Genomic DNA, 20,458 nt, shown 5'->3' on the forward strand with positions numbered 1-20,458 from the left:
TGCTGCCCCATAAGTGACAGTGGAAGTCCGTGGGGTGCCCCATAAGTGACTTGGGGGTCTCAGGAGTCCATTGGCTGCCCCATAACTTGTGGGTCTGGAGATCCATGGGCTGCCCCATAAGTTGGGGGTCTCAGAGTCCATGGGCTGCCCCATAAGTTGTGGGTCTGGAGATCTACAGGGTGCCCCATAAGTGACTTGGGGGTCTCAGGAGTCCATTCGCTGCCCCATAAGTTGTGGTCTTGAGATCCATGTGGTGCCCCATAAGTGACTTGTGGGTCTGAAGATCTATGGGGTGCCCCATAAGTAACTTGTGGGTCTGAAGATCTATGGGGTGCCCCATAAGTTATGGGTCTGAAGATCCATGGGGCGCCCATAAGTTATGGGTCTGAAGATCCATGGGGCGCCCCATAAGTGACTTGTGGGTCTGAAGATCTATGGGGTGCCCCATAACTTGTGGGTCTGAAGATCCATGGGCTGCCCCATAAGTGACTTGGGGGTCTTGAGATCCATGGGGTGCCCCATAAGTTGTGGGTCTGAAGATCCATGTGGTGCCCCATAACTTGTGGGTCTCAGGAGTCCATGGGGTGCCCCATAATTGTGGGTCTGGAGATCCATGGGGTGCCCCATAAGTAACTTGTGGGTCTGAAGATCCATGGGGTGCCCCATAAGTTGTGGGTCTGGAGATCCATGGGGTGCCCCATAAGTTGTGGGTCTGGAGATCCATGGGGTACCCCATAAGTGACTTGTGGTCTTGAGATCCACAGGTTGCCCCATATGTAACTTGTGGGGCTGGAGATCCATGGGCTGCCCCATAAGTTGTGGGGTCTTGAGATCCATGGGGTGCCCCATAAGTTGTGGGTCTGAAGATCCATGGGGTGCCCCATAAGTGACTTGGGGGTCTTGAGATCCATGGCTGCCCCATATGTAACTTGTGGGGCTGGAGATCCATGGGGTGCCCCATAAGTAACTTGTGGGTCTGAAGATCCATGGGGTGCCCCATAAGTTGTGGGTCTGAAGATCCATGTGGTGCCCCATAACTTGTGGGTCTCAGGAGTCCATGGGGTGCCCATAATTGTGGGTCTGGAGATCCATGGGGTGCCCCATAAGTAACTTGTGGGTCTGAAGATCCATGGGGTGCCCCATAAGTTGTGGGTCTGGAGATCTGTGGGTGCCCCATAAGTAACTTGTGGGTCTGGAGATCCATGGGGTGCCCCATAAGTAACTTGTGGGTCTGAAGATCTATGGGCTGCCCCATAAGTTGTGGGTCTCAGGAGTCCATGGCTCTGCCCCATAAGTTGTGGGTCTTGAGATCCATGGGCTGCCCCATAAGTAACTTGTGGGTCTGGAGATCCATGGGCTGCCCCATAAGTAACCTGTGGGTCTGAAGATCCATGGGGTGCCCCATAAGTGACTTGGGGGTCTCAGGAGTCCATTGGCTGCCCCATAAGTTGTGGGTCTGGAGATCCGTGGGGTGCCCCATAAGTAACTTGTGGGTCTGGAGATCCATGGGGTGCCCCATAAGTAACTTGTGGGTCTGAAGATCCATGGGGTGCCCCATAACTTGTGGGTCTCAGGAGTCCATGGGGGTGCCCCATAAGTTGTGGTCTTGAGATCCATGGGGTGCCCCATAAGTTGTGGGTCTGAAGATCCATGGGGTGCCCCATAATTGTGGGTCTGGAGATCCATGGGGTGCCCCATAAGTAACTTGTGGGTCTGAAGATCCATGGGCTGCCCCACAAGTTGTGGGTCTGGAGATCCGTGGGGTTGCCCCATAAGTTGTGGGTCTGAAGATCTATGGGGTGCCCCATAAGTTGTGGGTCTGAAGATCTATGGGGTGCCCCATAAGTAACTTGTGGGTCTGAAGATCCATGGGGTGCCCCATAAGTGACTTGGGGTCTCAGGAGTCCACTAGCTGCCCCATAAGTTGTGGGTCTGAAGATCTATGGGCTGCCCCATAAGTTGTGGGTCTCAGCAGTCCATGGGCTGCCCCATAAGTTGGGGGGCTGAAGATCTATAGGGTGCCCCATAAGTGACTTGTGGGTCTGAAGATCCATGGGCTGCCCCATAAGTGACTTGTGGGTCTGGAAATCCACGGGGTGCCCCATAAGTTGTGGGTCTGGAGATCCATGGGGTGCCCCATAAGTGACTTATGGGTCTGAAGATCCATGGGGTGCCCCATAAGTTGTGGGTCTGAAGATCCATGGGGTGCCCATAAGTTGTGGGTCTGAAGATCCATGGGCTGCCCCATAAGTTGTGGGTCTTGAGATCCATGGGCTGCCCATATGTAACTTGTGGGCTGAGATCCATGGGGTGCCCCATAAGTAACTTGTGGGTCTCGGGAGTCCATGGGTGCCCCATAAGTTGTGGGGTCTGAAGATCCATGGGGTGCCCCATAAGTTGTGGGTCTTGAGATCCATGGGGTGCCCCATAAGTAACTTGTGGGTCTCGGGAGTCCACGGGGTGCCCCATAAGTTGTGGGTCTGAAGATCCATGGGTGCCCCATAAGTGACTTGTGGGTCTCAGAAGTCCATGGGTGCCCCATAAGTTGTGGGTCTTGAGATCCATGGCTGCCCCATAAGTTGTGGGTCTGGAGATCCGTGGGGTGCCCCATAAGTGAAGGTTGGGGGGCGCCGAGCTGCACTTGTGGGGCTGGGACGTCATTGGCGGATCCTTCTGCCCATAAGTGACGTTGGGGGCACTTGTGGGTCCCAGAGCCTTCTTGTGGGTCTGTGTTCTGTGCCCCATAACTTGTGGGTCGCAGGAGTCTTGAGATGTTCTGTGCCCCATAACTTGTGGGTCGCGAAGCTCCTCTAGATGTGGGGCAGCCCCATAAGTACCAACTTATGGGTCCATATTGCGCTGGGCGCCCATAACTTGTGGGTCGCAGGAGGTCTTGAGATGTTCTGTGCCCCATAACTTGTGGGTCGCGAAGCTCCTCTAGATGTGGGCAGCCCCATAAGTGCCAACTTAGGGGTCCCAGACGGTCCATATTGCGCTGGGCGCCCCATAACTTGTGGGTCGCAGGAGGTCTTGAGATGTTCTGTGCCCCATAACTTGTGGGTCGCGAAGCTCCTCTAGGTGTGGGGCAGCCCCATAAGTGCCAACTTATGGGCCCCAAATGGTCCATATTGCGCTGGGCGCCCCATAACTTGTGGGTCGCGAAGCTCCTCTAGGTGTGGGGCAGCCCCATAAGTGCCAACTTATGGTCCATATTGCGCTGGGCGCCCCATAACTTGTGGTCGCGAAGCTCCTCTAGGTGTGGGGCAGCCCCATAAGTGCCAACTTATGGGTCCCAATGGTCCGTAGCACGGTGGGTGCCCCATAACTTGGGGGTCCCGGGAGGTCCATGGGGGGGGGACGGTGGGTGCCCATAACCAGGTGTGGGGCAGCCCCCAAGTGAGACGTTGGGGGTCCGGGAGCTCCGTGGGGCGGCGCTGGGTGCCCAAAAGAGACACGTTTGGGGTGGGGGGGGGCGCTATGGGGCGCCCCCCAAGTTGGGGGTGCAGGGGGGGTCCGGGAGGGGACCCACGCGCCGTGGGGCGGCCCCATAAGTTGGGACGGGGGGGCCCGAAGGGGCTGAGGTGGATGTGGGGCACCCAATAAGTGTGGGGCGCGGCGTAATTGAGCCCCATAGATTTGGGGCGCCCCATTAGCGAACCCCAAATGTGTGGGGTGCCCCATAAGTGAGCCCATAACTCAGCCCCGTGGATGCTGGCAAGGCCTGAGTGCGCCCCATAAGTGTGGGGTGAGCCCATAAGTGTGGGGTGAGCCCCATAAGTGAGCCCCATAAGTGTGGGGTGAGCCCCATAAGTGAGCCCCATAAGTGTGGGTGAGCCCATAAGTGTGGGGTGAGCCCCATAACTCAAGCCCGTAGACCCACAAATGAGCCCCATAACTCAGCCCCATAGATTCCGCGTGCCCCCCTGAGCGAGCCCCATAAGTGTGGGGCGCCCCCATAAGTGTGGGGCGCGCCCCATAAGTGTGGGGCGAGCCCCATAAGTAACACCCATGCATTGGGGCGCCCCATAACTCACGCAGCTAGAACCCGGCTCGCCCCACAACTCAGCCCCATAAGTGTGGGCAGCCCCATAAGTGTGGGGCAGCCCCATAACAAGCCCCGTTACGCCCCCCGGCGCTATGGGGCGCCCCACAAGTGGGTTTACAGGGCTCGCGGCGCTATGGGGGCGCCCCATAAGTGACCCCCCCCCCATCCCTGCCCACACTTGGGGGGCGCTGTGCCCCTGCCCCACACTTGGGGGGCGTTACCTGTGGGTCTGGGGGGTCGCTCGGGGGGGGACGAGCCCCCCGGCCCGGGGGGGGGTCCGGGTTCCGTGGGCACCGCCGGCTCCTCGCTATGGGGCAGAGGAATCAGTGGGGCTGGCCCCACGGCGGGGACTGCCTGCCCCATAGATCCCCCCCCAGCCCCATAGATCCCCCCCAGCCCCATAGATCCCCCCCCAGCCCCATAGATTTGGGCCCCTCGCTGTGGCTGCTGCACACTTGGGGGTCCTGCCCCATAGATTCCCCCCCAGCCCCATAGATTTGCTCTCAGTCCCATGGATCCAGCCCCATAGAGCCATCCCCAGCCCCATAGATCCCCCCCCAGCCCACAGATTCACTCTCAGCCCCATAGATCCCCCCCCAGCCCCACAGATTCATTCTCAGCCCCATAGATCCAAGCCCAGCCCATAGATTTGGGGCCCTCGCTGTGGCTGCTGCACACTTGGGGGTCCTGCCCCATAGATCCCCCCTCAGCCCCATAGATTCCTATCTCAGCCCATAGATCCAACCACAGCCCCATAGATCCAGCCGCAGCCCATAGATCCAGCCCCATAGATCCTGCCCTATAGATCCAGCCCCATAGACCCCCCCAGCCCCATAGATTCACTCTCAGCCCCATAGATTCCCCCCAGCCCCATAGATTCAACCCCCAGCCCCCACAGATCCCGCCCATAGATCCCGCCCCATAGATCCCCCAGCCCCATAGATCCATCCCCAGCCCCACAGATTCATTCTCAGCCCCATAGATCCCCCCAGCCCCACAGATCCCCCCAGCCCCATAGGCCCAGCCCCATAGATTCATCCCCAGCCCCACAGATCCAGCCCCATAGACCCCACCCCACAGATGCCCCAGCCCCACAGATGCCCCCAGCCCCACAGATCCCCCAGCCCCATAGATTCAGCCCCATAGATCCTGCCCTATAGATCCAGCCGCATAGATTCACTCTCAGCCCCATAGTTTTGCTCTCAGCCCCATAGATTCACCCCCCCAGCCCCACAGATCCCTCCCAATAGACCCAGCCCCACAGATCCCCCCAGCCCCATAGATCCAGCCCCATAGATTCCCCCAGCCCCACAGATCCCCCCAGCCCCATAGATCCCGCCCCATAGATCCCGCCCCACAGATCCCCCCCAGCCCCATAGATTCACCCCCATAGATCCAGCCCCATAGATCCCCCAGCCCCACAGATCCCCCAGCCCCATAGAGTCATCCCCAGCCCATAGATCCCCCCCAGCCCCACAGATCCCTCCCCATAGACCCAGCCCCATAGATCCCGCCCCATAGATCCAGCCCCACAGATCCCGCCCCACAGATCCCGCCCCACAGATCCCGCCCCATAGATCCCGCCCCACAGATCCCCCCAGCCCCATAGATTCACCCCCATTAGATCCAGCCCGCATAGATCCCCAGCCCCACAGATCTCTCCAGCCCCACAGATCCCCCCAGCCCATAGATTCATCCCAGCCCCACAGATCCCGCCCCACAGATCCCGCCCCACAGATCCCCCCCAGCCCCATAGATTCACCCCATAGATCCCCCAGCCCCACAGATCTCTCCCAGCCCCACAGATTCATCCCCAGCCCCATAGATCCCGCCCATAGATCCCGCCCCACAGATCCCGCCCCACAGATCCCGCCCCACACTTGTGGGTCTCACCCCCCGGCATCCCCGTTCCTATTGTGCGGCCCGGCGGGCGGGCGGGGCGGCCATCTTGGCCGCTCCCCACAGTGCACCGCGCCGCCGAGGGGGGCGTGGCCGCGGCTGGGGCGGGGCTTGGGGAGGGGAAAGGGGGCCGGAGGGGCGTGGCCAAGAGGGGGGACGGGGGCGTGGCCTGGAGGGGCGGGGGGGGGGGGGTGTGGAGACCCCATAGACCCAATAGAGACGCTATAGAGCTCAATATAGAACCGCACATACAACCTATAGAGCCCAATACAGAGCCTATAGAGCCCCATAACAGACCCCATAGACCCCCCTATAGATCCCATAGACCCCCCTATAGATCCCATAGACACCCCCATCCCCTATAGACCCCCATACAGACCCCATAGACCCCCTATAGATCCCATAGACCCCCATACAGAGCCTATAGACCCCCATATAGATCCCATAGATACCCCCACAGCCTATAGACACCAATATAGAGCCTATAGACCCCCATACAGATCCCATAGACCCCACATGCCCTATAGACCCCCATATAGAACCTATAGACCCCCATATAGATGCCATAGTCCCCCCCCATCCCCTATAGGCCCCCATATGGAACCTATAGAGCCCCCCAACCCTTATAGATCCCTATACAAAGCCTATAGACACCAACATAGAACCTATAGACCCCCATAGAGATCCCACAGACACCCCTATAGAACTTCTAGACCCCCATATAGATGCCATAAATGCCCTATAGAGCCTATAGACATCAATATACAATCTATAGACCCCCATAAAGATTCCATAGACCCCAATATAGAACCTATGGACCCCCATATAGATGCCATAGACCCCCATATAGAACCTATAGATCCCAGTATAGAAGCTACAGACCCCCATATAGATCCCACAGACCCCCCCAGAGATCCCATAGACCCCCCTATAGATCCCATAGACACCAACATAGAACCTACAGCCCCCCCATCCCCTATAGACCCTCATATAGAGCCTATAGACACCAATATAGAACCTATGGGCCCCCATATAGATCCCATAGACCACCACAGAGAACCTATAGACACCAATATAGAACCTATAGACGCCCATATAGATCCCATAGAGCGCCACAGAGAACCTATAGACCCCCATATAGATCCCATAGACCCCAATACAGAGCCTATAGACACCAACATAGAACCTACAGCCCCCCATCCCTTATAGATCTTCATATAGAGCCCTGTCAACACCAATATAGAACCTACAGACACCCCTGCTCCCTATAGATCACAATATAGAGCCGTACAGACCCCAATGCAAAGTCCTGTAAACACCCATATAGAATCTATAGACTCCCCCATTCCCTATAGACCCCAATATAGAACCCATAGACTCCTCTGTTTCCTATAGATCCCAAGATAGCACGCTATAGACCCCAATATAGAATCTATAGACCCCCCTATCCCCTATAGACCCCAATACAGAGCCCTATAGACACCCCTTATCCCTTATAGACTCTGCTATAGAGCCCCATAGACCCCCTTGCCCCCTATAGAGTCCCATAGACCCTCCTATAGGGCCCCTATACACCCCCCATCCCCTATAGAACCTCACAGACACCCCCTGTCCCCTATGGACACATCTATAGAACCCTATGGAGCCAGCCCATCCCCTATAGACCCCCATGCAGCCCCCATCCCCTATAGAACCTATGGGCTCCCCCATAGTTCCCCCCATCCCCTATAGAGCTTCTTACACCCCCTCCTATACCCGCACCCCCTATAGATGCCATAGGGGCCCTATAGACACCCCCCACCCCCTATAGAACCCTCACACCCCCTATGGAGACCCCACCCCCTATAGACCCCCATACAGCCCCATAGGACCCTCTGGGCCCCCATAGAGCCCCCACTACCTATAGACTCCCTATAGAGTATACCTATAGACTCCCATAAAGACCCTATAGACCCCCCGAGTCCCTATACACCCCTCTAAAGACCCTATAGAGCCCCCATGGACCTCCCTATAGTACCTATAAAGCCTCCTATAGGCTCTATACATCCTCTATAAAGCCTCTACACTCCCTATAGACTGCCCTATAGATCCTACAAACTTTTCTAAACGCCTATAAGCACCCACAGCCCCTATAGACCCCTATACACACCCATAACCCCTATAGACCCCCTATAGACACCCATGGGCCCCATAAAACCATGTAACCCCTATAGAACTCCTATAGCCCCCATAGACCTCCCTATAGTCATTATAGTCCCCGTATCCCCTATAGATCCCCATAGACCTCCCTATAGCCCCCATAGCTCCTATAGACCCCCATAGACTTCTCTATAGTGCCTATAGACCCCATAGACCCCCTATAGCCCACATAGAACCCCCTATAGTCTCTATAGCCCCCATAGCCCCTATAGACCCCCATAGACCTCCCTATAGTCCCTATAGTCCCCATAGCCCCTATAGACCCCCATAGACCTCCCTATAGTCCCCTATAGTCCCCATAGCCCCTATAGACCCCCACAGACCTCCCTATAGTCTCCATAGCCCCTATAGACCCCCATAGAACTCTCTATGGTCCCTATAGCCCCCATAGCCCCTGTAGACCCCCACAGACCTCCCTATAGACCCCCATAGACCTCCCTATAGACCCCCACAGACCTCCCTACAGTCTCTATAGCCCCCATAGAACTCCCTATAGGCCCCATAGCCCCCATAGACCTCCAAAGACCTCTGTACAATCCCTATAGACCCTATAGTCCCTATAGACGCCCCCATAGCCCCTATAGCCCCCCTATAGCCCCTATAGCCCCCGTGCTCACCTGCTGTGCTGGGGGCTGCTGGGACCCTCGGGGGCCTCCTGGGGACATGGGGGACACAGCTCCAGTATGGACCAGTATGGACCAGTATGGACCAGTATGGACCAGTATGGACCCCATGGGGACCCATAGGGGACCCATAGGGACCCATAGGGACCCATAGAACAGACCCATAGGGACACATAGGGACCATTAACTCCCCATTACAAGCCAATGGCCCCGTTGGCTCCGCCCCCTCCCAGGCCACGCCCCCTCCCCTCACTCCCCCCCCCCCCCCCGTGTCCCATTGGCCGCTTTACCTTCTGGCTGGTGGGCGTGGCCGGCGGGGAGGGCGACGCCCCCCGGGAGGAGTGGGCGGAGCTTGGCGATGAGTGGGCGGAGCCCGGCGAGGGCTGGTCCCGCCCCTCGGGCTCCGGCCCCGCCCCCGGAGAAGGGGGCGGGGTCTCCTTGGTGAGCACGGGGGGCGGGGCTTCTTCCGGCGGGGGGCGGGGCTCGGGGCTCTGGCCAATGGGAGGAGGGGAAGGGGAGGCGGGCGGGGCTTGGGGGGGCTCAGGCTCCCGCCCCCTGGGGGGCTTCCTCTTCCTCCTCTTCTTCCTCTTCCTCCTCATCTTCCTCTTCCTCCTCCTCGGGGCGGGGCTTGGCGGGCCACGCCCCTTCCGGCCCGGCGGAGGCTCCGCCCCCTCGGGGAGGGGAGGGGGGGAGGGGGAGCCGGGCTGGAAAGGGACCCGAAATGGACCCAAATCCACCCAAAATGGACCCAAAATCTCCCCAAATTGACCCAAAATGGATCAAAATTGCCCAAAATCGACCTAAAATGACCCAAATTGCCCCAAAATTGACTCAAAATGACCCAAAATTGCCCAAAATGGCCCCAAAAAGTGGCCCAAATTGACCCAAATTGACCCAAAATCCCCCAAAATTGACCCAAACTGGATCAAAATGGACTCAAAATGCCTCAAATTGACCCAAAATCTCCCCAAGATTGACCCAAAATCCCCCAAAATTGCCCAAAATCACCCCAAATGTACAAAAATTGACCCAAAATTACCTAAAATTGACCCAAAATGGATCAAATTCCCCCAAATTGACCCAAAATGACCCAAAATGGATCAAAACTGACTCAAAATTGCCTCAAATTGACCCAAAATCTCCCCAAGATTGACCCAAATTGCCCCGAAATTGCCCAAAATTGCCTCAAATTCACCCAAATTGACCCAAAATGGATCAAAATTGACCCAAAATTGACTCAAAATGCCCCAAAATTGCCCCCAAAATTGATCAAAATGGCTCCAAAAATTGCCCCAAAATCCCCCAAAATTGCCTCAAATTGCCCCAAAATCGACCCAAAATCCCCCAAAATCCCCCAAAATTGACCCGAAATGGATCAAAATTGACCCAAAATTGACCCAAAATGGATCAAAATTGACCCAAATTGTCCCAAAATTGCCAAAAATTGACCCCAAAATTACCAAAAATTGACCCAAAATTGACCCAAATTGACCCAAAATGACCCAAAATCTTCCCAAGATTGACCCAAATTGACCCAAAATTGCCCAAAATTGACCCCAAAATTGCCTCAAATTCACCCAAATTGACCCAAAATGGATCAAAATTGACCCAAAATTGACTCAAAATGACCCAAAATTGCCTCAAATTCACCCAAAATTGACCCAAAATGGATCAAAATTGCCCAAATTTGACCCAAAGTGGATCAAAATTGACCCAAAAACTGACCCAAAATTGCCTCAAATTGACCCAAAATCCCCCAAAATTGCCCCAAATCACCCCAAATTGACCCAAAATGGATCAAAATTGACCCAAAATGGATCAAAATTGCCTCAAATTGACCCAAAATTGCCCCAAATTCCCCCCAAAACGGCCCCAAAATTGACCCCAAATCCCCCCAAAATTGCCCCAAAATTGCTTCAAATTGCCCCAAAATCCCCCAAAAAATCCCCCAAAATGCCCCCAAACCCCCAAAATGCCCCAAAATTGCCCAAAACCGCCCAAAATGCCCCAAAACGCCCCATTTCCTACCTGTGTCCTCGCCCGCTTCTCCTTCCCGGCCTCGTCGCCCAAATCGCCGCTTTTCGCCGCTTTTTTTGGGCCAAAAAACCGTCATTTGGGTTCCCCCCCGCGCAAATTCACGTTTCTGACGCTTCTTTTTGCCCAAAACCGCCCGTTTTCGCCCCAAAATTCACCTTCGGCCTCGCGCTCCAAGCGCTGCTGCAGCAGCTCCTGCTGCTTCTCCAGGTACTGCTTGATGAAGCTGTTCTGGCTCATTTCCTCCCCCATCTTGAGGTAAAAAACGGCGATTTTGGGGTTTTTAGCACGGGCAGAGGGTGGGGGAGGGGGGGGGGCAGTGCTTTTTGGGCGCAAACCCGGCGATTTTGGGGCATTTTGGGCCGTTTCGGGGGGTTTTTGCACCTGCGAGTTGGGCTGGAAGGTGCCGTGGGGGGTGGAGTGTTTCTGCAGGTTCTCCAGCATCAGCGCCTGTTTGAGGTAAAAAATGACGGTTTTCGTTAAAAAAACACCGTGGGGAGGGTGAAAACGACTCGAATCCGCCCAAAATGTGAAAAAACGGTGAAAATCGGGCGAAAAACGGCGAAAATCGGGCGTGAGGGCTTGGCGGCCGTTTCCCGCCAAAACGCCTCAAACCCCGCCGTTTTCGCCCCAAAAATGGGGATTTTGCCTCAAAATTCAGCGCGATTGGGTAAAAATGTTGATTTTTAAGCGTAAAGAGGGGGGTTTTAACCAAAAATCGATGGTTTTAGCCCAAATTCCCGCACAAATGGACCAAGAAGCGCCGTTTTCACCTCAAATCTCATTAAACTCACCCCCTTAAACCCCCAAATTTCCTCATAAATTGACCAAAACGCCCGTTTTTTAGCCCAAAAATCACCATTTCAACCCTAAAAATCGCTATTTTCACCCAAATTGCTATTTTTTACCTCAAATTCCCGCCCAAATTGCCCAAAAACCACCATTTTCACCCCAAATCTCCTCATTAAGCCTCATTAAGTTCCCCCCATTAAACCCCCAAATTTCACCCCCAAATCTCCTCACAAATTGGCCAAAACCCCCGTTTTTTACCCCAAAAATTACCATTTCAACCCTAAAAAATCGCTATTTTCACCCCAAATTGCTATTTTTACCTCAAATTCCCAGCCAAAATTGCCCAAAAATCACCATTTTCACCCCAAAATGCCCCATTAACCCCCCTTAACAAACACCCAATTTAACCCCAAAAACATCATTTTTCACCCCAAAAATCACCATTTTAACCCCCAAAACCACCATTTTACCCCCAAAAATCACCATTTCAACCCTAAAAATCACCATTTTCACCCCAAAACCGCTATTTTTACCTCAAATTCCCGCCAAAATGCCCCAAAAACCCCCATTTTCACCCCAAAACTCCTCCTTCACCCCCCCATTAACCCCCAAATCTCCTCACAAACTGCCCCAAACCCCCATTTTTACCCCAAAAACCCCCATTCCCCCCCAAAAACCACCATTTTACCCCAAAACCACCATTTTTACCCTTAAAACCTCCCATTTTTACCTCAAAAAACCCCTTTACCCCCCCCACTCCCCCCCCCCCCCCCCCCCGCGCGCAGGCGCTTTGGCGGGAAACCGGCGGCGCATGCGCAGTCCCGCCCCCCCCCCATATCCCTCAATACACCCCCCTACCTAAGCCAATTTTTAACCGATTTCGCCCGTTTTCGCCCCATTTCGCGCTCACCCCGCGCAGGCCGCTTGACCAGCGCGCTCTTCTGGCCGCTCTTGGCCAGGCCGCGCTGCTCCAGGGCCGCCTTCAGGTCCGCGACGCGCAGCAGATGCAGCGGCCGCCCGTCCAGAGTCACCTCCTCCCCGTCCGCCATCTTCGCCTCCTTCCGCCGCCGCTTCGGCTCTTTCCGTCACTCTTCGGCTCCTTCCGCCGCCGCTTCGGCTCTTTCCGTCACTCTTCGGCTCCTTCCGCCGCCGCTTCGGCTCCTTCCGTCACTCTTCGGCTCCTTCCGCCGCCGCTTCGGCTCCTTCCGTCACTCTTCGGCTCTTTCCGTCACCCTTCGGCTCCTTCCGCCGCCGCTTCGGCTCCTTCCGTCACTCTTCGGCTACTTCCGCCGCTCTTCGGCTCCTTCCGCCGCTCTTCGGCTCTTTCCGCCGCTCTTCGGCTCTTTCCGCCGCTCTTCGGCTCCTTCCGCCGCCGCTTCGGCTCCTTCCGTCACCCTTCGGCTCTTTCCGTCACTCTTCGGCTCCTTCCGCCGCTCTTCGGCTCTTCCCCGCCCCCCCTTTCCCCTCAAACCCCTTTTCCCCCCCGATTTCCCTCCCACAAACACCTTCAACACCCCAAAATTAATCAAACCAACGACTTTTTGAGGTAAAACGACCCAAAACACACAGAAAAGCGCCTTTTTAATCACTCCCAGCCCACCACAGTTACGCTTGGGGCGGTGGAACACAAGCCGCGCTCCCATTGGCCAACACTCACGTCAATCACACCTTCCGCGCACCGATTGGCTCCCACAACGCAAAGGCGGGTGTGGGTGGGGGGGGTCAAAACGTCTCCGCGCTCCCATTGGCTCCGCAATGTGTCAATCATCCCTTGGAGCGCCGCGATGGCGGGCGAGGGGGGGCTCAAAGCGGCGCCGCGCTCCCATTGGCTACTTATTGTGTCAATCACCCCTTGGAGCACCGCGATGGGGGGGGGCGGGGAGTACCAAGCGGCGCCGCGCTCCCATTGGCTCCTTATTGTGTCAGAGCGCCGCGATTGGCTCCCTCACCGCGCCGGCGGGCAACGGGGTGGGGGGGGGGGGTGATTCAAACCGTCTCCGCGCCCCCATTGGCTCCCCATTATGCCAATCACCCCTTGCCTCTCCTCCATACGCTCCCGCGCCGCGCAGGCGGGCCTTGAGGCGATTGGCTAAACCTCCCGTCAGTTTACCCTAATTGGCTGAATCCCCCCCTCGCCGCGCTCCCATTGGCTGCGCGCCTCGCCGCGTCCCGCCCTTCTCTGTGAGGCGGCCGCGGCATGGCGGCGCTGCGGGGCGGCGGGTCGGGCCGCTCGGGCTCCGAAGCGGCGAGCGGAGGGGCCGGCGGTTCCTCCGAAGGCCCCGGGGGGAGGGCGCGGAGGAAGCGGCGGGGGAGCGGGGGGGTGCGGGGAACCGGGTGGGGGGGACGCTGATGGCGGCGAACGCGGGAGCGGGGGGAACGAGCGGAGCCGGCGGTGGGCAGGGGGGGAGCGGGGTCCCGGCGCCTCCGCAGCCGCCTCAGGGTGTGCAAGAAGCCGGGGAGGAGTTGGAAGAAGAGGCCGCGTTAGGGGAAGGGGAAGCGGGGAGGCGGCCATTGAGGACCCGGTGAGGAAATGGCGGGGGGAAGGGGAGGGTCACGTGGGGAGGGGGGGGTCACGTTGGGGGGGGGCATGGGGGCTAATGGGGTCAATGGGGGTCACTGGGTGGGCATGGGGTTAATGGGGGTCACGTGGGGGGGGCATAGGATCAATGGGGGTCACGTGGGGGGGCATGGGGATCAATGGGGGTCACGGTGGGGGGGCATAGGGATCAATGGGAGTCAATGGGGATCAATGGGAGGCAATGGGGGTCACGGGAGGGGCATGGGGGTCACGTGGGGGGGGCATGGGGATAATGGGGTCTATGGGAGTCAATGGGGGTCACGTGGGGGGGGCATGGGGTCAATGGGAGTCAATAGGGATCAATGGGAGTCAATGGGGGTCACGTGGGGGGGCATGGGGGTCAATGGGGGCCACGTGGGGGGCATTGGGTCAATGGGGGTCACGTGGGGGGGTATGGGGGTCAATGGAGTCAATGGGGATCAATGGGAGTCAATAGGGGTCACGTGGGGGGGCATGGGGGTCAAGGGGAGTCAATAAGGATCAATGGGGGTCACGTGGGGGGGGCATGGGGGTTAATGGGGGTCACATGGGGGGGCATAGGGATCAATGGGGGTCACGTGGGGGGGCATGGGGGTCAATGGGGGTCACGTGGGGGGGGATGGGGGTCAATGGGAGTCAATGGAGGTCACGTGGGGGGGCATGGGGGTCACGTGGGGGGGGGGCATAGGGGTCAATGGGGGTCACGTGGGAGGGGGAGGGGGGGAACAAGGGGGCATGGGGAGGGGGGATGGTGGGGTTAATGGGGTCTATGGGGGTGAATGGGGATCAATGGGGGTCACGTGGGGGGGCATGGGGGTCAATGGGAGTCAATAGGGATCAATGGGGGTCACGTGGGGGGGCATGCGGGTCATGTGGAGGGGGCATGGGGGTCAATGGGAGTCAATAGGGATCAATGGGAGTCAATGGGGGTCACGTGGGGGGGCATGGGGGTCAATGGGAGTCAGTGGGGTCAATGGGGGTCACGTGGGAGGGGGAGGGGAGGAGCGGGGGGGTCATGGGGAGGGGGAATGGGGGTCAATGGGGGTTAATGGGGTCAATAGGAGTCAATGGGGTTCAATGGTATCAATGGGGTCAATGGGGGGGAAGGAGTTAAACTGGGGGTGTTTGCCCCTCCCCTTTGACCCCCCAATGACCCCGTGACCCCTTGACCCCGCCCAGGAGCTGGAGGCCATCAAGGCGCGGGTGCGGGAGATGGAGGAGGAGGCCGAGAAGCTCAAGGAGCTGCAGAACGAGGTGGAGAAACAGATGAACATGAGCCCGCCCCCCGGGAACGGTGAGAGACACGCCCCCTTCCCTAGACCCCGCCCCCTTCTGCCCCTTCCACCCCAGACCCCGCCCCTGCATCCCTAACCCCCGCCCCCTTAACCCAAACCCTGCCCCTTCCAATGCAGACCCCGCCCCCTGCATCCTGAACCCCACCCCTGCATCCCTAACCCCTCCCCCTTCCCCCCCCGGACCCCGCCCCCTTCCCCCCCGGACCCCGCCCCCTTCCCCCCCCGGACCCCGCCCCCTTCCCCCCCGGACCCCGCCCCCTTCCCCCCCCCCCCGACCCCGCCCCCTTCCCCCCCCCCCCCGGACCCCCGCCCCCTTCTCCCCCCCCCCGGACCCCGCCCCCTTCTCCCCCCCCCCCCGGACCCCGCCCCCTTCTCCCCCCCCCCCCGGACCCCGCCCCTTCTCCCCCCCCCCCGGACCCCGCCCCCTTCTCCCCCCCCCCCCGGACCCCGCCCCCTTCTCCCCCCCCCCCGGACCCCGCCCCCTTCTCCCCCCCCCCCCGGACCCCGCCCCCTTCTCCCCCCCCCCCCCCGGACCCCGCCCCCTTCTCCCCCCCCCCGGACCCCGCCCCCTTCTCCCCCCCCCCCGGACCCCGCCCCTTCTCCCCCCCCCCGGACCCCGCCCCCTTCTCCCCCCCCCCGGACCCCGCCCCCTTCTCCCCCCCCCCCGGACCCCGCCCCCTTCTCCCCCCCCCGGACCCCGCCCCCTTCCCCCCCCCGGACCCCGCCCCCTTCCCCCCCCCCGGACCCCGCCCCCTTCCCCCCCCGGACCCCGCCCCCTTCCCCCCCCCGGACCCCGCCCCCTTTTCCCCGGACCCCGCCCCCTTTTCCCCGGACCCCGCCCCCTTTTCCCGGACCCCGCCCCCTTTTCCCGGACCCCGCCCCCTTTTCCCCGGACCCCGCCCCCTTTTCCCCGGACCCCGCCCCCTTTTCCCCGGACCCCGCCCCCTTTTCCCCGGACCCCGCCCCCTTTTCCCCGGACCCCGCCCCTTTTCCCCGGACCCCGCCCCTTCCACTCCAGATCCCGCCCCCTGGATCCTGGACCCCCCGGATCCCGCCCCCTTCCGCCCCCGGACCCCGCCCCCTGCATCCCTAACCCACCCCCTTAGCTCAAGCCCTGCCTCTCTGGGCCCCGCCCCCTGCCTCCCAAGCTCCGCCCCCTTTGAACTGGGATGAATGGGGGGGGGATCTATGGGGCACTGGGGGGTCACTGGGATGAACTGGGGGGTCACTGGGAGCCCCTTTCATACCGTCCCCACCCCTTTCACCTAAGCCCCGCCCCCTCCCTCCAAACCCCACCCCTCCCACCAATCCCACGCAAGGGGGGCGTGGCCTCTGACAAGCCCCGCCCCCAGCCGGCCCGGTCATCATGTCCCTGGAGGAGAAGATGGAGGCGGACGCTCGCTCCATCTACGTGGGCAACGTGCGTGTTTTGGGGCGAAACCCCCCGATTTTGGGGGCGGGGGGGGCGGGGGGGACAGAGCAGCTCGTTAGCTAATTAACGTGTTAATTAGGTGGATTACGGCGCCACGGCCGAGGAGCTGGAGGCGCATTTCCACGGCTGCGGCTCCGTCAACCGCGTCACCATCCTGTGCGACAAGTACAGCGGGCACCCCAAAGGGTGGGTGATGACGTCAGCGGTGACGTCAGCGGTGACGTCAGCGGCGGGGGGGGCGGAGCCGCTAACGAGGGGCGTTCGTTAAGCAGGTTCGCGTACATTGAGTTCTCGGATAAGGAGTCGGTGCGGACGTCGATGGCGCTGGATGAGTCGCTGTTCAGGGGGAGGCAGATCAAGGTGGGGACGGTGGGGACAGTGGGGACAATGGGGACGATGGGGACAATGGGACTCAATGGGACTCAATGGGGTCAATGGACTCAATGGGGTCAATGGGGATCAATGGGAGTCAATGGGATCAATGGGGGTCAATGGGAGTCAATGGGATCAATGGGGGTCAATGGGGATCAATGGGAGTCAATGGGAGTCAATGGGAGTCAATGGGGGTCAATGGGAGTCAATGGGGATCAATAGGGGTCAATGGGGATCAATGGGGGTCAATGGGAGTCAATAGGAGTCAATGGGGGTCAATAGGAATGAATGGGGGTCAATGGGGGTCAGTGAGATCAATGGGGGTCAATGGGATCAATGGGGGTCAATGGGGGTCAATGGGAGTCAATGGGGTCAATGGGGGCCAATGGGGATCAATGGGGGTCAATGGGAGTCAATGGGAGTCAATGGGGTCAATGGGGGTCAATGGGAGTCAATGGGAGTCAATGGGAGTCAATGGGGTCAATGGGGTCAATGGGAGTCAATGGGGTCAATGGGGTCAATGGGGGTCAATGGAGTCAATGGGAGTCAATGGGAGTCAATGGGAGTCAATGGGGAGTCAATGGGGTCAATGGGGGTCAATGGGAGTCAATGGGAGTCAATGGGTCAATGGGGTCAATGGGGGTCAATGGGGATCATGGGGGTCAATGGGACCATAGGGATGCAATGGGGGTCAATGGGGATCAATGGGGTCAATGGGGATCAATGGGGTCAATGGGGGTCAATGGGGTCAATGGGGATCAATGGGAGACAATGGGGTCAATGGGGGTCAATGGGGTCAATGGGATCAATGGGGCAGTGGTTTCCACTCCCACTGGTCTCTATTGGCCCATACTAGTCCACACCAGTCTATATTGGTCCATACTGGTTTATACTGGTCTGTACTGGTTTCCAGCCCTCTCCCTTGGCCGGGGGGTTCCCAGTCTCCAACTGGTCCATACTGGTCCATACTGGTCCATACTGGTCCATACTGGTATGGGTCCATACTGGTCCGTAGTGGTCCCTAGGGGCCCATACTGGTCCGTACTGGTCCATACTGGTCCATACTGGTCCATACTGGTCCATACTGGTATGGGTCCATACTGGTCCGTAGTGGTCCCTAGGGGCCCATACTGGTCCGTACTGGTCCGTACTGGTCCATACTGGTCCATACTGGTCCATACTGGTATGGGTCCATACTGGTCCGTAGTGGTCCCTAGGGGCCCATACTGGTCCGTACTGGTCCATACTGGTCCATACTGGTATGGGTCCATACTGGTCCGTAGTGGTCCCTAGGGGTCCCTACTGGTCCCTACTGGTCCATACTGGTCCGTAGGTGATCCCCAAGCGCACCAACCGGCCCGGCATCAGCAGCACGGACCGGGGTTTCCCGCGGGGCCGGTTCCGCGGAAGGGGCGGAGCCCACGGCGCCCGCAGCCGCTTCTACGCCGGCTACAGGCCCAGGGGGCGGGGCTACAGGTGAGCCACGCCCCCATTGGCTGGGGACACCCGGGGGCTCCGCCCACCGGCCGGGCATTGGTACAGGGAGCCCTGGGGGGGGTTGTTGAGGGGAATGGGGAGTGCAGGCTCCGCCCACTGTGTGCTCATTGGGTGCTGGGGAGGCTCCGCCCACTTCACTCTTATTGGCTGGAATGGAGTGGTGGAGGCTCCACCCCCTGCGCTCTCATTGGCTGCAGTGGGGCTCCACCCACTGCGCTCTCATTGGCTGCAGTGGGGGCTCCACCCACTGCGCTCTCATTGGCTGCAGTGGGGGCTCCACCCACTGCGCTCTCATTGGCTGCAGTGGGGGCTCCACCCACTGCGCTCTCATTGGCTGCAGTGGGGGCTCCATCCCCTGCACTCTCATTGGCTGCAGTGGGGACTCCACCCCCTGCGCTCTCATTGGCTGCAGTGGGGGCTCCACCCACTGCACTTTCATTGGCTGCAGTGGGGGCTCCACCCACTGCACTCTCATTGGCTGCAGTGGGGGCTCCACCCCCTGTGCTCTCATTGGCTGCAGTGTGGGCTCCACCCACTGTGCTCTCATTGGCTGCAAGGTGGTGATGGAGGCTCCACCCACTGTGTGCTTATTGGGTGCTGTGTAGGCTCCACCCACTGCACGCTCATTGGCGGTAATGGGGTGATGGGGGCTCCACCCACTGCGCTCTCATTGGCTGCAGTGGGGCTCCACCCACTGCACTCTCATTGGCTACAGTGGGGCTCCGCCCCCTGTGCTCTCATTGGCTACAGTGGGGCGCAATGGCGGCTCCACTCTCTGTGCTCTCATTGGCTGCCATGGTGTCTCCACCCACTGTTCTCTCATTGCCTGCAGTGGCGATGGGGGTGGAGCCATTGGGGGGGGACTGCTGTCTCCGCCCACTGCTCTGTGATTGGCTGTCATGCTGTGGTGGGCGTGCCCACACTTTTGGGCCAATTTCAAAGCATTTCAGTTCCACTCAAGTGGGTCTATGGGCGGGTGTGTCCTCGAGGGGGCGTGGCCTCTTAAGCCCCGCCCCCTCCACTAACCCCGCCCCTTTCTTCCCGCAGGGGCCGCGCCCGCGCCACCTCCTGGTACAACCCCTATTGACACACACCCCCCCCCCTTAAACTCATTAATTAACCGCTTAATTAACCCCGCCAGGTGTTGTCGCCCCCCCCCGGGTGGGCGGGGCTTCGCCCTGCGCGGCCACGCCCCCTCCCGCCCCGGCCACGCCCCTTCCCCCTCTCCTCCAATCCCCTTTGAGTCTCTTTATCGTTGCAGGTGGCGCCAGGAGCCGGGACCGGACCAGGGGGGCGGGGCCTGGGGAGGGGGCGGGGCCACGGGAGGAGTGGGGCGGGGCCTCCGGGGGGGGCGGGGCCAACGGGGCGTGAATGGGAATAAAGAGTGCGAGGGGGGTACGAGACCCTGGTGATTTTTACCCAAAACCCGTCGTTTTTCACCCAAAACCAACGCGGTTTTTCCCTCCCCTGCTTTGACGCCATTGGATCATTTTTCCACTCATTTCCTGTGTTGTTTTTCTCTGGGTTTTGGCCCTTTTGTGGCCGTTCGGGTGGATTCGGCTCTTCTCGGCAAACTTCGGCTATTTTCGGGTCCCCGGGGGGGGGGGTTCGGGTCCCTTCGGGTCTTTCCGGAGCCGTTCGGGTCCCTTCGGGTGTTTCCGGAGCCGTTCGGGTCCCTTCGGGTCTTTCCGGAGCCGTTCGGGTCCCTTCGGG

The 20,458-nt window shown here is 59.4% G+C and overlaps 2 protein-coding genes across 2 annotated transcripts in view; one reads left to right on the plus strand and one right to left on the minus strand.

The window, feature by feature from the left end:
* The window catches only part of ACIN1 (apoptotic chromatin condensation inducer 1), a 19,368-nt gene extending 6,648 nt beyond the window's left edge, over nucleotides 1-12,720 (minus strand). Inside the window, 7 exon segments of the mRNA XM_065044313.1 lie at nucleotides 4,253-4,352; nucleotides 8,761-8,798; nucleotides 9,057-9,470; nucleotides 10,795-10,853; nucleotides 10,959-11,052; nucleotides 11,185-11,260; nucleotides 12,514-12,720. Of these exon segments, the coding sequence (XP_064900385.1) occupies nucleotides 4,253-4,352; nucleotides 8,761-8,798; nucleotides 9,057-9,470; nucleotides 10,795-10,853; nucleotides 10,959-11,052; nucleotides 11,185-11,260; nucleotides 12,514-12,641 (909 nt within the window). The 5' untranslated portion in view covers nucleotides 12,642-12,720.
* Nucleotides 12,721-13,926: 1,206 nt separating this feature from the next.
* Nucleotides 13,927-20,146, plus strand: PABPN1 (poly(A) binding protein nuclear 1). Its single transcript, XM_065044355.1, has 7 exons — nucleotides 13,927-14,114; nucleotides 15,329-15,443; nucleotides 16,797-16,864; nucleotides 16,956-17,062; nucleotides 17,149-17,236; nucleotides 18,582-18,724; nucleotides 19,793-20,146. The coding sequence occupies exons 2-7, from the start codon at nucleotides 15,362-15,364 to the stop codon at nucleotides 19,830-19,832; spliced, it is 528 nt and encodes a 175-aa protein (XP_064900427.1). The 5' UTR covers nucleotides 13,927-14,114; nucleotides 15,329-15,361; the 3' UTR covers nucleotides 19,833-20,146.
* The last annotated feature ends 312 nt before the right edge of the window (nucleotides 20,147-20,458 follow it).

The sequence above is a fragment of the Columba livia genome, chromosome 36 (genome assembly GCF_036013475.1).
Source record: "Columba livia isolate bColLiv1 breed racing homer chromosome 36, bColLiv1.pat.W.v2, whole genome shotgun sequence".
NCBI classification, from domain to species: domain Eukaryota; kingdom Metazoa; phylum Chordata; class Aves; order Columbiformes; family Columbidae; genus Columba; species Columba livia.